General features: G+C 39.2%; 4 protein-coding genes and 1 long non-coding RNA gene across 5 annotated transcripts; 1 reads left to right on the top strand and 4 right to left on the bottom strand.

Annotated features, from left to right (window-relative positions):
* Positions 1-56: 56 nt before the first annotated feature.
* On the bottom strand, positions 57-4,521 carry LOC138405888 (4-galactosyl-N-acetylglucosaminide 3-alpha-L-fucosyltransferase 9-like). The gene is made up of 2 exons (XM_069516298.1): positions 4,064-4,521; positions 57-2,586 (listed from the first exon to the last, which is right to left on the bottom strand). Exon 2 carries the CDS (start codon positions 2,584-2,586, stop codon positions 1,495-1,497), a length of 1,092 nt encoding a protein of 363 aa, XP_069372399.1. The 5' UTR covers positions 4,064-4,521; the 3' UTR covers positions 57-1,494.
* A 546-nt stretch (positions 4,522-5,067) lies between these two features.
* On the bottom strand, positions 5,068-8,243 carry LOC109631852 (4-galactosyl-N-acetylglucosaminide 3-alpha-L-fucosyltransferase 9-like). The gene is made up of 2 exons (XM_069516297.1): positions 7,149-8,243; positions 5,068-6,433 (listed from the first exon to the last, which is right to left on the bottom strand). Exon 2 carries the CDS (start codon positions 6,431-6,433, stop codon positions 5,342-5,344), a length of 1,092 nt encoding a protein of 363 aa, XP_069372398.1. The 5' UTR covers positions 7,149-8,243; the 3' UTR covers positions 5,068-5,341.
* A 230-nt stretch (positions 8,244-8,473) lies between these two features.
* LOC138405961 (4-galactosyl-N-acetylglucosaminide 3-alpha-L-fucosyltransferase 9-like) lies at positions 8,474-9,596 on the bottom strand. Its single transcript, XM_069516884.1, has 2 exons — positions 9,531-9,596; positions 8,474-9,481 (listed from the first exon to the last, which is right to left on the bottom strand). The coding sequence occupies exons 1-2, from the start codon at positions 9,594-9,596 to the stop codon at positions 8,921-8,923; spliced, it is 627 nt and encodes a 208-aa protein (XP_069372985.1). The 3' UTR covers positions 8,474-8,920.
* Positions 9,597-10,162: 566 nt separating this feature from the next.
* On the top strand, positions 10,163-12,476 carry LOC138405889 (uncharacterized). The gene is made up of 3 exons (XR_011239556.1): positions 10,163-10,985; positions 11,181-11,273; positions 11,377-12,476. It is a non-coding gene; the product is annotated as an uncharacterized lncRNA (long non-coding RNA).
* A 136-nt stretch (positions 12,477-12,612) lies between these two features.
* On the bottom strand, positions 12,613-15,290 carry LOC109642668 (4-galactosyl-N-acetylglucosaminide 3-alpha-L-fucosyltransferase 9-like). The gene is made up of 2 exons (XM_069516296.1): positions 14,891-15,290; positions 12,613-13,922 (listed from the first exon to the last, which is right to left on the bottom strand). The coding sequence occupies exon 2, from the start codon at positions 13,913-13,915 to the stop codon at positions 12,794-12,796; it is 1,122 nt and encodes a 373-aa protein (XP_069372397.1). The 5' UTR covers positions 13,916-13,922; positions 14,891-15,290; the 3' UTR covers positions 12,613-12,793.
* Between the last annotated feature and the right edge of the window lie 1,215 nt (positions 15,291-16,505).

Below are 16,505 nucleotides of genomic sequence, written 5' to 3'. Positions count from 1 at the left end.
CTTAAATTGCTCCTGACTGAAAGATTTCATAAATTAAAAAAAATCAATCTCAACCATTGTTTTCAAGTATTTTTATTTACTTTAAAACCTCAACCTTGATTCACACCGTCAACATTTATTCGGCAGATGAGTGGAAATGTGGAATGACAAGGGTCAAAAGTTACTCACAAGTATTCGTACAATATCATGATTCATTGCATTCCTGCTACTGATTAATAAAAGTAACACAGAGCCCCTCAAAGGTCAATGAGTCATTGTGCACACTTGCGAACAATAACTCAGCCACAATATGTTCTTACCTAAAATATGGGCAAGGTAAACTGAAGGACACACCTGTTTTACAACGTTCAGGAGTTAAATCCTCATCAAACAGTGACTGTGAAGCTGTGCATCTGTAGCTCATTGTTATCCAGAACCAGTTTCTTCGTGGTGTCAGATGTCAAAAGATGGACACGGCTCCTTAGCCATGTTGTTCATATGCCAGTTTATAAGCTGTGCGGTGATAACAACATTAACAGGGTTCACTTCTGCACACAAAAGCACATGGTGTTAATATAAATTGTACGATGGTAAAAGTTTGCAAACAAGACATTCACATTTCCATCAGCCAAATGTAACCAGGTTACTTCAGGAACATGACACAATGAAACTAGTGCTGTAAAACCACACCTGTTTGCCTCACCTTTTCATGAAAAAGTGGACTTTGGCCTCTCACCAGAGTATTTAGCTTCCCCTACCCTTTTATTAACACAGCCCGTATCAATACTGCTGATGTTAAATCTGCACAAAACACCAAAAAACATTAAAATGGTATTCAAAATTTAAAATGATTATGATTATTATGAAATTTGAAACAAAGCAAACCTAAAATAAATGTAAAATAATAATTGAACTTGCTTCCAATTCGAATCAGACGGGTCCCATTTGTCGATCACATATTTGACCCCAGTGAATTTGCAGCAGCATCTATCTTCCTCAGCTCCAGCACTAAATTTTTACCTCCACTGTTGAGTACAGAGGGTACACTTTGATGGACAAAAAGAAGAAAAAAATTTTTTAAATTGAGGGTAAATGGTCTCATTGTGTTCAGTCAGATGATGTTCTGACTGTAGTTTTCATGAAAAGCACCACCCATAAAGATCATTGATAACATGGTATTCTTTGTATTTTGAGATGGTAGATAGTGACATGTTTACTTATCTATTAGTCCTATCTAGATCAACCAAAACAACTCATATTTAAACCTAGCACCAATGCAGCAACCTTTCCTCCACTGTTGACTGTTGTAAAACACTTAAAGAAAACAAGAATGAAGATTTTACATGACAGAAAATTCAAAGCAAATTCTGCACTGAAACAGTCTGAAGCATCTTTGTCTCCATCTCAACTGGTCCTACTGGATCATCTGAACGAATCATAAATAGGCGGCAAGTGAAGACAGATTAAACCAGTGTCTGCTGAATGAATGGAGCTGGACTTTTGCTTTTGTAGTTTTCATGAAAAGTACCACCCATAAAGATCATTGATAACATGGTATTCTTTGTATTTTGAGATGTGGTCACAGGCGAGGCAGATAGGATGAATGAATTCATTGCTCATTGACAAAAGATGAGGGGTGACTTTATAATGCTTTCTCCACTCAAAGTAACTCATGTATGCATCATGATCCTTGTCCAGGCCTTGCAGAAACTCTGCCAGTCCTTTAGCATCAGGGAAATCATTTACATGAATAAAGGAACCCCTGGGAAGGAACTGCTCATAGTTTTCTCTTGGTGGACCCAGAACTACAGGGACCGCCCCTGCTACGAGGGGCCCGTTGACCTTCTCTACGAAGTAGTCTTTGTGGAGCGAGTTCTCAAACGAGAGATAAAATTTACAACTTGCGAGGGTTGGGTAATAGTCTTCATATTTCAATTGGTGTCCATTAAAAGCAGCACCAAAGACATTAATCTTTATGTGTTGGGACAGTTCTCTGTAATATTTCTCTCTTGAAGCTGTTCCAGTAGCTGGGTTGTTGTTACTGACAATCCAACACACCAGTTTGTCTTTCTTGGGCAGAACAAATTCCTCCTCTGTCTCTGTTTTCTTGATCGTGACCTCATTCCTCACTGTGATGTCAGCATCTCGTCTGTAGCTCAGCGTTAAGTTGAACAGCTTTTCCAGACCTGGAATCTTCAATGTGTTGGTCGGAGATTCCACATGGAACCAAATCCACTTCTGAAAATATGGACGTGGCTCCTTGGGCATGTTGATTAAATGCCAGTTTATGTCTTTATGGAAGAAAATGACTCCCTCTGCTTGGCTGTACAGTGATCTGTCATCAGTCAGTGTGCAGCTATCAATGTTGAAGTAGCTTGAGCAAATTTGGAAATTAAACCTCACACCAAGAGGCCAGAGCCACAGCAGAACAATGGGCTTTTCAGGTAACTCTATGGCTTCATTGATTCTTTCATCAGCTACTGTAGACAAAGTCTGACACACAGGAGATGGAGGCTTGAAATGTACAAAGAAGGCAACAACACAGCAGACAAGGCCAAGTGTAGCTACCTTTGCCAGGCATGAAGTTTTATTTAAAGATGCTATCATCTGTGGAAGGAAAAGAAAAACTGATGTCATCTCATTAGCAAACAGCATAATGGTTTCAGTAATGACACAGGCAGTGAATGTCCCATCATAGTTTTGCAACTTTTTCATCCTGAGATACAGTAGTTGTATTCTCTTAGTTTTTTTCAGTTTTGTGTCTGTTACATTTTAGAATCTCTTGCTGTGTTCTCACATGAGCTCATTCATAGACTATCTAAAGTGTTTACTGGGGCATTGGCACGGCAAACTCTGAAATATGTGTTCTTACATACATAATCTCTTGATAATCTCCTAAAATGATCTGGAGCTCAGTACATGTCCGAAGCATTTTATGTTTCTCTATGTACAAGGGTTCACCTCCACAGTATTCAAAAATGTGCCTTGTGTTATCCTGATCATAATATGTAAGCTAGACTTTCAAAAACCAATACAAAGGTTCAACGTCAATACAGCAGTAACAATGTGATGTCGCTAATGCAAAAGTAAAGCCATGTTATCTAGCAGCTTATCAAGTGCTGGCTTTAGCTGCTCGGCCATTGAAAGCAAAAAGCTGGCAACACTGGTAACCAAGCACCCAGTCCCGCTGTGTCTTTATGTTTTCATACACGTGGAATGGGTAGCATTGAAAAGACAAACACTATTAGCATCACTGCGAGGCTGAATTTGCCACATCTGCAACATCTGTACTCTGTGAAAGATTTTTTTTTTTGCAGGTCCTGTACCTATTTATTTATTTTGTCATGGTGTAACTACTCATCTTGCATCACTGAAAGGGTGTTAGTTGTTAAGAAAAAAAAGGAAACAGACTTATAACTGCTAACTTTGCTGTTGCTCATAAGGTTCCTGTTCAGTTGGTATGATTGTGACTATTTATTATTTGCAAAGCAAATGTTTTTGGACATTTATTTAAATAGAAGTGCTTTTAATAAAAGTGTGCGGTATACTACTTCTGAATTCATTATTGAATTTTGCACATAACAAACAATTAATAAATCAAATTTAACAATTAAACAATTATTAAATGAATATAAATTAATTCACTTATATGTAAAAGATGTGTGCGATTAATCACAGTTAATCACAGAAAATCATTCGATTAATCGTGGTTAAAAATATTATTGGTTGCCCAGCACTACTATTCACATATAAGGATTATCTCTCGGTGGTAAATGTGTGCCTTGGATTTTCTATCTTTAGTCATTTTATCACATTTTAGATGACTAATCTATCTTTTAAAATCTATTTTGCTGCATTTCATTGTCAGCACCTTCAATAGCTTTGTCTAATTTGTGGCTCATCTGTCATTTGCGAAGCGCTCTGGACTGCTCTGACCCGAAAGGAAGACGCCACACACATAGTTGAAATGATATTGAAGGGGTCAGAACACAGGTCATCAGCTAAAACGACTTCCTACCTGCCATATGTCATTTATTCATCATTTATTTACCACGATCACCACTGAGAAGAAACGGGTTCTCACCTTGCTGACGGGATCAGGGCTGGACACCTCTCTCTGGTGGTCTGTCACCGGAATACAGGTTTAAAAAACACAACCGGAGACACAACCACACGAACAATATTTCCGCTCGTTGTTTGCACACACACTATCGACAGCGTCGTCCCTCAGAATTAACGGTGCGATTCGGACTAACGCTCAGGACGCAGACAACTGTTCTCACAGATGCAGGCGGGGGCTTCAGGCGGAAGCGGAAATTTCCACTAAGACATGAGCAATAAGTTATTTTAATAAATTCTGCGTAAGCATAACGGACAATAGAGCGCCTACTGTGGAAATGTCGTACCCCTCGGTTAAGTTTTTGAAAAAGTGCCAATAATTTCTACCATGTGGCCGTTTGAAAGACAAACTACACTTCACTTCAGAGAAAACCTGCAAACGACCTTAAAACCTTCAGTGCGTCAACATGGCTTTTTACGGCTGCACCTGTGGGCGGACACGGAGTTCATGATGCATTCAGTGCCCCTTCATAATCTCGGGAATATAGTCAAACGTCTGAATTGACCCATAATGGTGTTTTAATACAGGGAATTCACTGTACCGGTTCATGAGCGTAATTTCTGATCTACAAGACCCCCCCCCACCAAATGGTGTTGGCAAGGTCATTTTAAAGTAAAACTATGTAAAGCGGGTGTAAAGTACAGGCTTGTCCATTAGAGTTGTAAAATGATAGCTGCTTGTAATATGAGTGTGCTGATATTCTGCTGGATCTATGCAACTGATGCCCCACCTAACACTACTCAGTAGAAAACATAAAGTAAAACTAAGTAACTTTAGAAACTGGACACTCACTTGTAGTCTTTATATTTCACAAACTGCTATGTTGGTTCGCTCAAATATCCCTGATGGAAGAACAATCAATAGAACAGAAAAAAATATCAAATGAAGTACCTATAAACAAAGTAAAAATAAATATAAGACAATCATCCAAATGACCCCAATAAAAGTTACATATATATATATATATATTTGGATGTGAATACTTGTTTATTTGTCTATATGTATGCAAAACAACTCAAGGCAACTCAGAGCCAAGAACATTTGCAACACTATTCTCATCAGCTCAGTTTTACTATGCAATGTTTACTCACAAAGTCCCATCTGTACTTAGAGTGATCTACATAACAAATTAAACTGATAACAATATCAGTCGTTACCATGTGAATGAAATCATTACTCTATAAAATGTCAAAGCATCACACAAATTCAAAGTAAACGTTCTAGTTTGTGTTTTTGTAGTTTTCATGAAAAGTACCACCCATAAAGATCATTGATAACATGGTATTCTGTGTATTTTGAGATGTGGTCACAGGCGAGGCAGACAGGATGAATGAATTCATTGCTCATTGACAAAAGATGAGGGGTGACTTTATAGTGCTTTCTCCACTCAAAGTAACTCATGTATGCATCATGATCCTTGTCCAGGCCTTGCAGAAACTCTGCCAGTCCTTTAGCATCAGGGAAATCATTTACGTGAATAAAGGAACCACTGGGAAGGAACTGCTCATAGTTTTCTCTTGGTGGACCCATAACTACAGGGACTGCCCCTGCTACGAGGGGCCCGTTGACCTTCTCTACGAAGTAGTCTTTGTGGAGCGAGTTCTCAAATGAGAGATAAAATTTACAACTCTCAAGTGTTGGGTAATACTTTTCAAATTCTAATGCGTACCCTGTAAACGCAACACCAAAGACATCAATCTGTATGTGTTGGGACAGTTCTCTGTAATATGTCTCTCTCGCAGCTGTTCCAGTAGCTGGGTTGTTGTTACTGACAATCCAACACACCAGTTTGTCTTTCTTGGGCAGAACAAATTCCTCCTCTGTCTCTGTTTTCTTGATCGTCACCTCATTCCTCACTGTGATGTCAGCATCTCGTCTGTAGCTCAGTGTTAAGTTGAACAGGTTTTCCAGACCTGGTTTCTTTGCCGTGTTCGTGGGAGATTCCACATTGTACCAAATCCACTTCTGAAAATATGGACGTGGCTCCTGAGGCAAGTTGTCTAAACCCCAGGAGATGTCTTTATGATAGAAAATGACTCCATCTGCTTGGCTGTACAGTGATCTGTCAGCAGTTAGTATGCAGCTAGTAATGTTGAAGTGGGTTTCACATTTTTTTAAATCAAACACTACACCAATAGGCCAGAACCACAGCAGGACAATGGGCTTTTCAGCTGGCTCTGGGGCTTCATCAGTTTTGTTCTCAGCCAATGTGGACGTAGGCAGACACAAAGAAGCTGGAGGCTCAAAATATATAAAGAAGGCAACAGTAGAGCAGATGAGGCCAAGAGCAGCTACCTTTGCGAGGAACGAAGTTTTACTGAAAGATGCTCTCATCTGTGAAAACAGAGAAAGAAATTGTTGTGATCATCCATATCATGATCATGGAATCAAACCAGAAAACAGACTTCTACCAAAACGAACAAGTACACTGGCGTAACCTACAAACACTCCACTACTTTTACTTTATTTGTCGTTGTTATTTTGTGTGGAGCTTTTTTTTATCTTTATTCAAGAGCGTGGTCTTTCAGTTTGAGAGCATGACTTATTGCATGACGTATTTATGTTCAGATTGTGTATCGTAATGCACAATCTAAGTACCCTTGCACTCAAATAGCTCCTGTTTGCACTTAGATTTGCTCTGCTTCTGCTCAAACTGTGTGCTTGCACTCAGCTATATTGTTGCTTGCACAGATTTACTGCGCTCCAAGCTTCAGCGCTTCTCCACACTTTGGGCTGCTTTCTGTACACTTGTGAATTGTCTGCTCTTGGACATTTTGGTGAAACAACCCTGCCAACACTTCACCTGGCATTCTATTGGACAGGGAATTTTGAGAGTGTCGTCGCACAAAAAACCTCCAAGAGCTGAGGAGAAATCACAGTTTGAGCAGAAGCAGAGAAAATGTAAGTGCAAACAGAGGCTATTTGCATACTAGTAATACACAATCTGAACACAAAGTCAACAAGTCATGCTGTCAAACCGAAAGTCTGAAAAGCTCCATAATTTTGACATGTTAACAGGACAGAAAGCATCAAAAAATGCTGTTCTCACCTTTCTCAGAGTACCAGCACAAGGTGGGGCTCTTTTATTGTCCAGCCACTTGAGCACTGAAAAAAAGATGCAGGTGCCACTCCTGTGCCAACAGGACAACCCAGTTTTAATCACTGCTTTACACGTTTTCGATGTTTCCTCACATGCCGGAAACGCCACCACATGGATATGTCATGATACACAAAATCAAACACTGCTTGGAACCAAAAATGGAGCGACGCCTGCGAGCTAGTTCAGGCAGCCAATTTGAGCTGAGCTGCTCCAATCACGTGATGTACATCATGTGACATACCTCGCTCTCTCCACAATCATCTATAACACACACCCACCTTATTAGGCAGTCTATATAAGCAGAGAGAAATGCCCCATCACTCCCTTGGATCGCTCCGCTGCTGCGTCAGTATTGCTGCCAGTTGCTTCAGCGTCTCAGCTGTTGACCATGTGATCGTTGTGCCTCCGCGGGTCGCTCGTCTCTCTCAATGCGAATGAGTCCGGGTCCTCTGGGGAAGAAGTCCGCTTTACTCCCGAAACTCGGGCTCAGTCCCTCGAGATTCGCTCCGAGCGTGAAATGAACGTCCGTCGTCTGCACCATAGCTACCGCAAACCTCTCGGCTGTGTGGCCCGCGTGCACCGCATCCTGGAAGAGCTGTGCGCCCGCTACATCATAGTTTCTTTATTTAAGATGATTCTTAAAAAGAAAAACCTATGAGTTAATATTAATGACATTTCTGTGTTATCGTATTCAGCTTTCTGTCCGTTTTTCATAATGCTTTTTAAAAACTGCATAAAGCAGGGTGATTTCGGCTTAAAGTCCCAGATGATCTAATTTTCTCTTTTGGCAAAAAGAACACTAAAAGCTGTGCTATGTCTCCTCTGAGTATGATATCTCCATTATTTTATCTGGTGTGGTTAGAAAACACCTTAAGGGTTACAGAGAAGTATAAAATGTGGATCTAATGTGTAAACTCTGAAGAAGTCACAGAATTTACAATTGCAAAAAATGAATTCACTCCACATCTGTCAGGAGCCCTTGGCGATGGAGGCACTGTTGCTGCAAATATGTGTGTAGATATTCTGCTGGGCCCATGTGCTGATGCCCCAGCCACTAATTTGACTAATCAATGCTCTACTAGGCAGTTGAGCAGATTGACTTTAAAACAATTGATGCTCTGGTTGTGATAATTTCCGAACATCCAGATTGAGAAATACAAAGTCATCCTTGAAATGAGGAAGCTCCCTTTATTACCCTTTATTATTCATAAAGGGTTTTGTTGATTTGTACAAATACCCCTGATAGAAAAACCTATCAAACTATCAAAGAGAAATAAAATAACATTCGGGTACCTTTATTTCAGTTTGATAAAGTAATAAACTAAGTAAAAGTATTACATCTACAAAGTGAAACCAATGTAACAGCATAATTCAACATGACCCTGTAAAATTCATAGATGGTGGTAGATAGTCACATGTTTACTTATCTATTAGTCCTATCTAGATCAACCAAAACAACTCATATTTAAACCTAGCACCAATGCAGCAACCTTTCCTCCACTGTTGACTGTTGTAAAACACTTAAAGAAAACAAGAATGAAGATTTTACATGACAGAAAATTCAAAGCAAATTCTGCACTGAAACAGTCTGAAGCATCTTTGTCTCCATCTCAACTGGTCCTACTGGATCATCTGAACGAATCATAAATAGGCGGCAAGTGAAGACAGATTAAACCAGTGTCTGCTGAATGAATGGAGCTGGACTTTTGCTTTTGTAGTTTTCATGAAAAGTACCACCCATAAAGATCATTGATAACATGGTATTCTTTGTATTTTGAGATGTGGTCACAGGCGAGGCAGATAGGATGAATGAATTCATTGTATATTGTCAAAAGATGAAGAATGACTTCATAATGCTTTCTCCACTCAAAGTAACTCATGTATGCATCATGATCCTTGTCCAGGCCTTGCAGAAACTCTGCCAGTCCTTTAGCATCAGGGAAATCATTTACATGAATAAAGGAACCCCTGGGAAGGAACTGCTCATAGTTTTCTCTTGGTGGACCCAGAACTACAGGGACCGCCCCTGCTACGAGGGGCCCGTTGACCTTCTCTACGAAGTAGTCTTTGTGGAGCGAGTTCTCAAATGAGAGATAAAATTTACAACTAGCGAGGGTTGGGTAATAGTCTTCATATTCTAATTGGTGCCCTGTAAAAGCAACACCAAAGACATCAATCTTTATGTGTTGGGACAGTTCTCTGTAATATTTCTCTCTTGAAGCTGTTCCAGTAGCTGGGTTGTTGTTACTGACAATCCAACACACCAGTTTGTCTTTCTTGGGCTATCAATGTTGTAGTGAGGCAAGCAGGAATTCAAATCAAACCTCACACCAAGAGGCCAGAACCAAAGCAGGACAATAGGCTTTTCAGGTAGTGGCTCTTCATTAGCTTTTCCATGACCGGATGTAGATGGACACAAAGTGGATTCAGGTTCAAAATATAGAAAGAAGGAAATAAAGCAGCAGATAAGGCCAACACCAGCCAAGTTTGCCAGGAAAAAAGTTTTACTGAAGGATTGTATCATCTGTGGAAGAACAAAGAAACATCAGTCATCTGTTTGATAACAGCATCATATCAGCAAATGCTTTTACTTTCTTATTCTATCACTGCAGCTCATAACTACATGAACAGACTGTGGCTATAAATGGAAGTTAAAAAAACTAGACACTCACAAAAATGATCCACACTCTATTTAATATTTCTCATGATTATAAATTCCAGTCTAATTGACCCCTTGACTTCTTTCCTTCAGTATCCATTATTTCTGTCAGTATAAATTCATAATAGTTTGTTCATCATCAGACAAATAATAAAAAATACTGACTCAACATTCACTTGATGAAAGTCCTATGCTTGTTCACAGTTTATATGTTTATATGAGGGATAAGATTAGATTACAGAACATTAAATGTAGTTTCTATATAAAAAAATTCAATACAAGTGACATAATTTTTTTCCCTTACCTTTCCTGTACCAGGGCTGGATGTGTGTATCTGCTACTCCGGCAAGCTTCTGTAGGTAGATTAAAGAATACATCCAAAATAGTCAATGTCCACACCTTTTTACCCAGCTAAGAAAACCGGTGTGTCAACACATTGGTGGTTCTCCACCAATGTGTTGACATTTCCCTATCATGTACAGTATACAGTATTCCTCCTCCTATTTCCTCCTCTCATTTATGGTCCCACACACAGCATGCAACATGCAAACATGGGGAAATTTGACCTCAAGAAACTGAGAAACCGGTAACTACAGTTTGTCACATGTTTTGTGCTCCTATCAAAACACTGATGTTGCCTGACAAAGACAAACAGGTCCTGGTAGATTATTGAAATTCTCCTGACAGGTAACCAACAAACTGAGAAACTGGTAATTGCAGTTTGTCACATGTCTTTAAGCAACTCAACACGTGAAAGCATGCACCTGGAATGGGGATCAGCCTTTTGCCTTTTGCTCAGAGGAGTAGCACTTGTTAAAGAGGTTCATTTTAAGTTAATCTTTTACTAAAGAAACTTTGTCCTGGGGTTAGAGTTAGAACTGCCATGCTTGTAGAATGTGGGATACTTTCTTAGTAGGCTGTCATTTTTTCTCAGTGGATCACTGACACCTGCCCTGTTTTCTTTGTCTGTCAAAAAACCCTTGAAAAATCAACAAAAGGATTGCATCATCTAACAACTGAGAAATGCACTCCCTTACTGTTTGCAGCTTGCCTAACAAGCTGAGCCAGGAGTAAAATTACGTTATGTGGCACTGAACTTATGTAGCGTCGGTTTTGCCAGTGCAAAGGTAAGAGAATAAGTGTTTTACTGCATTTTAAGTTAAAGCTGGCATTGGTAGTGATGTCAAGCCATGTTAACCTGGAGCATAATCCAAAAGCCAATGGAAAAATCCCAAGGGCGACACTAACATTCGCGAAGCCTATAAAAATATGTTATTCACTCTGTGGATGTGCAGTTGTAAAATATTATTTCTTGTTCACAGGATAATTCAGTAGAAAGAAGGAGAGAGGTCACTCTCGGTTATCTGGTGGTGTTTCTCAGAGAAAAGGAGGAGGACCTCTTCAAAGAGCACTTGGTAAGAAACACTAATGTTCAAACAGTCCACTGTACTTTGTGTTGCTCGTTTTTAAATATGATGACTTAAAACACTAAAATATTTTCCGTCCTACTTATTACAGGATAGTGAAGTGCAGGCTACAGATGAGGTGATGAAGATTGTCATCAGCAGAGGTGCCATAATGTCTGACACAGCTCGTGCAAAGATAGTGATCAAGGGGACACAAGTCCTGAAAGACCTGAATGTACCAAGAGCCTGTGCTTTGCTAATGGGCTGATATATGCGCTCCACCTCAGCTAATCAAAAGAACTGATGAAAACATTTGAGGTATTTCAAAAGATATTCCTTGGACTAGATGGTCTGAAGGCGAGCCCGGAGGTAATGTCATAGACTGCTGTCCTAAAAAACTAATCACAAGGAAATATTGCACTGTGGTGTTGTTTAAAACACAGCAGCTGTACTGTTAACACTAAGTTGCAAGTTTATTGTAAAGATTGTTATTTTGAATTGTGTTACCTTGGACAGAGGTTTTTTCTACTTTTTGACTATGATAAGAGCAGGATTAAGTTCAGGATGTAATCCATGATATTTGTTTTGTTTTGTTTGAGGGCAATTTCATGGTGACAGCATACAAATATTGGACTCTGTGTTCAGTTGAGGCACTCAAACGCACGTTTGATTTTCCTGCCGTCATTTTGACACATCATAGAAGGGTAAACTCAGGGATAATATTATAATGGTACTATTTTATTTAGTGAGTCAAAGCCACTCCAGTGAGCATGTGTAATACCAGGTCCATGGCCCATCTAAACAGAACAGAGCCATAATTTACATTATAAATCACACCATCACACTTGTGTTTATCCTTCAGTGACTTCTGAAAATGGCTGCTAAAGGGCCTTTTATGAAGACTATCTCATTTGGGGATGAGGAACCAGCTAAGCACCATCATTTATTATTTTTTTCCAAGTATTGTAGGAAGTGGCTGGGCATGTATATTTTGTGAACATAATTGTTAACGGTTAGAATTGTTTGAACAGTGTTTACTATAAAAAGTCTGACCATATTAAACTGGAATTGCTATTTGTTGTTCTTACTGTAGCTACACAAATAATTGATATAAAAAAATTAGGATTTTAATAAAGTAAAGAAGTTAGGGGAACTTCAATGCAATAATTTGAAAGCTTAATGTAATTGGGATAGAATGACTGTCAAAGACTTGTAGCATTTACTCAACAATGCCAGAGTTGACTACTTAAAATGATCCATACAAGTTGTTACCTCAAAGTTGAACCAGTGAATTTCTTTTTGAGTGTACTGCAGGGAGAAATAAAAATGAAGTAGACCAGACTAGACCTGTAGTGCATATAGCTTCATTAAGAACTTATTAAGCACTCCAGAAATAACATACAAAACAGTTTGTTAAAGAAATAGATACATTGCAAAAATATACAAGAGTCAATCTCTTACAGAGCAAGAAATGCATTCCCACATGCAAGATTAGACATATCTTAAGCTTAACTATGAAAATGAGAGAATCAAATTAAGTACCACTTGTACACATCAAGTATTACTCTGTACTCATTGGTTAAGACTATGTGACGACATGCCTGACAGACAGCATGTGCAAACTCTTGATTCTCCTCAGTAAAATGGCGTCTGACATTATAGAATCGCCGCCATTGAAAGTATTTCATATAAGCCTCATTATCCTCATCCAGTTTGAGGAGATACTCAGCCAGTCCAAAGGCATCAGGAAAGTCATTAATGTGTATGAAGGAAGTACTTGGGAAAAAATTCTCATAGTTTGCTCTAGGTGGGCCCAAAGCAATTGGTACAGTGCCCGCTGAAAGAGGACCATTGAATGTTTCTGTGATGTAATCTGCGTGTATTGAATCCTCGAAGGAAAGGAAGAACTTGCATTTACTAATGGTTATGAAATAGTTTTCACCCTTCGAGTTCTCGGCAGAGGAGCTGTCAAAGATGTTCACTTTTACATGTTTTGCAAGCTCATGGTAGTAGCTGTATCTAGCCTCTGTTTTTGTGTGGAGGTCAGTTTTATTCACAATCCAACAAACCAATAGCTCTTTTTTTGGCAGCTCAAATTCATCATCTATTTTCTTCTTGACAGTCAGTTGCCAGCGAGCAGGGATGTCTGAATCCCGCCTGTAGTTCAAGGTTACGTTAAAAAAGGCTTCGATTCCTGGTATCTTGCGTGTGCGGGTGGGTGGGTCCATGTTAAACCAGATCCACCTTTGGAATTTGGGCCTTGGCGTAGTGGGAAGGTTGGACAGGTCATCTTTGATATCTCTGTGAAACATCACAACTGCATTAGCTTTGGAGTAGAGGGATCTATCATCTGTCAGATGGCAGCTGTTAATGTTTAAATCCTTGCAGAGTTTGAAATCAAATTTTTTTCCATCAGGCCAAAACCAAAGCAGCACAACAGGTTTGTTAGTCTTCTCCGTCGCTGCGAGGTTGCTTGGGGTGGTTGTAGACATTGACGTGTTGGTATGCTTTGTCAGTCCCTTTGGGGGAGGGTGACATGTTGGAGATGGAAAAGACTTATAGTACATTGAAAAGAGGACTATGATTGCAGCTAGCACAATGATCACTTTCTGCAATGCCCGCAAAAAAGTAAAAGTGGGAATGGGAGCCATTTCGAAACTGCAAGAAAAGAGAAAACCATCATCACAATCACTGGAGACACATTTCCTTGTTAGATTGTTGGCGTCATGGCAATTATTAATATTACACATAACTGACACATAAGTCATCACACCATTTAAGGTTCTAATTGATTACAAATATATTGTAAAACTGAATGTAACATGAGAAGCCAAATTAACTACAGTACGGGTTTGTTTGAAACCTAATGAACATAATTTCTGCCCAATTTCTTCATAATTTCAAAATGTTCCTCTAATAAATAGTGGTGCAATGTGTGAAGTGCTTGTATGGAGCCACTTCGTTGCTGTGCAACCAGAATGATTATCAGGTTTCTAAACACACAATTATTTCTAACTTATTAATAAGTATATATAAATAAACATCTGGGAAATTACTTAATTATTTGAGTTTGGGAAAGTCACTTGAGTATTTCCAGCCATTAATATATTCATCAATGTACACAGATCGATGGTGCATTCATACGCCTTCACCTTTTATTTTAACATTTATTTATTTTTATATTTAAATGCTGCAATTTGAAACAAGCTTAAGCTATTTTGCTGTTGAAAATAGAAATTGATGGCACTTTAGCAGGCCAGTCCAACTTTGTCTTTATGATTTTATATGTCCTCAACAGCTCTTTCCACTAGTAATGTTTCAGTAAAGAATGTGATCGATTTCCTCATCATATGTAGTTAGTGATTATAATTATATACATATCCATATTCATATTATTTTTGCTTAGGACATGTTCGGTTTGGCTTCAGGCCTTGACCATGATATAATGAAGTGGGATTCAGAACAGAAAATGAATTATTATCTATTTAGCATCTAAAAGCAACTCTTAAATAACTTTGACAGAGAATATTCACAGGCGAGATGACTAACACTTGGACTGTCTATAGTTTATAAATGAATCGACAGCACAATCAACTTTACAAACAACTTGAAATGTCTAATCTCACCTTTCCACGGGGCTGGACGTGTCTGTCTACTCTGCTGGTTGTGCGTCGGTTGTGAGTTTACAACCACTCAACCTAAAGAGGTCGACGTGCTCAGCTACAGACCCGATCAGACCAACCTGTTGCTCCGGCTTTGCGTCGCTGGAGGATCAATTCCTGTTTCTTGTTTCGCCTGCGCCTCAGCCGCGTATGTTCAGCGGAACAAGGAAGTTACATTTGGAAGAAATGACAAACGACAAATGACCCGTCTACGTGGTGCAGCAGCTCTTTCAAATAAATATGGTTTAAGCAGTGGTAGGCTCAGGTATTTTCTCCCAGCTGAGGGACATAAAGTGTTTTACTAGCGGGTGTGTCGAACCTGTTTCGAAAGGGCGTCGGTGGAGCGACACCCTCAGCACATTGCTTCCACACGGAACCTGACACCTGTGGCACCTGCAGGATGTGGTTTTTGACTAAAGGTTATTAAAAGTAATGAACTAAACCTAACTACCAACTTCCTTACCCTTTCATAATAATCAGCTGCTTTTTTAATTGCTTAGGCAAAATCAGAAGCTAAACTGAAACACATTGATGGTTAACAGATTAAATTACACAAATATAAAGAAGTGCAAAACTCAAATGAAATAATAAAAAAAAACCTAACCCAACTCCAATAATATAATACTAAATAAGTGCTTCAGTGCTCAATACAGCAAAGTCAGATACTATCTCCCCACCCCCGGGGCCAGGGACGCTCGTATTGCCGGCTGATGTGCTTGGAATGGAGTCATGAAAGAAGACAAACACAAAAAACATCTCTCAGCACAGACTGTGATCGACCATTTAAGAAACATTATATGTTAATAGCCATTTGTTTACTGATGTACTTACATTATTTATGACTTAAAGCTATACTAACCAACACCCTCAGTTTACACCTGAAACTGACATTTCTTAAATAGACACCAAAAATGTGTGTTTACAGTCAGAGAATCAGAGGCCAGGATAGGTCCATGTGTAAACAGCTCCACAATCATTTACTTTCACCCTTAATTTGAAATTACCGGTTGGATTCTTGCCTTTAATCAGTTCGAGAAACACTAAGCGGTCATGTTCAGAGTATGATGTTTTCTAAAGACTTGTATTGAAGTGATTTCATCAGAAGCTATTTTGGGACCAGAGCATTCTTCATTATATTATCTTGTCTGTATATGGGGATAATATATCTTAAATGAAAAGGCTTGTGCGTGCATGACTCATCAATGTTCAATCGACTTGGCTTAGCAGCCATTACAGGACACAGAATCATTGAGCTGTGTGTTACTGTAAGTGCCACTGTTCATGTTGTTAGCTTCGAGTTTGAGATTTTTGAAGCACCTTAAACATTTAGCTAAAGCAGGAAAAGGGAGAATTGCTAAACGCGTGGGTCTCTTTTAAAAAACAGTCTGTCACAGAAGTGCAAAGAATTCTGGGATATTAAGGCCGTTGTGGTGCAATTGGTCTTTAGGATGCTGCCTCTGAATGTCAGGACAGAAGTATTTACAAAGATTTTGTGTATAATGGACTCTGTTACACATTAACGTAATATATATGCACTGTTACTGTTACTGCTTGTTGTGGGTTTCTGCAAAGTGACACA

The sequence above is a fragment of the Paralichthys olivaceus genome, chromosome 20, assembly GCF_024713975.1.
Source record: "Paralichthys olivaceus isolate ysfri-2021 chromosome 20, ASM2471397v2, whole genome shotgun sequence".
Taxonomy (NCBI): domain Eukaryota; kingdom Metazoa; phylum Chordata; class Actinopteri; order Pleuronectiformes; family Paralichthyidae; genus Paralichthys; species Paralichthys olivaceus.
The sequence above is the reverse complement of the archived record's forward strand: the minus strand, read 5'-3'. Positions and strand labels throughout refer to the sequence as shown.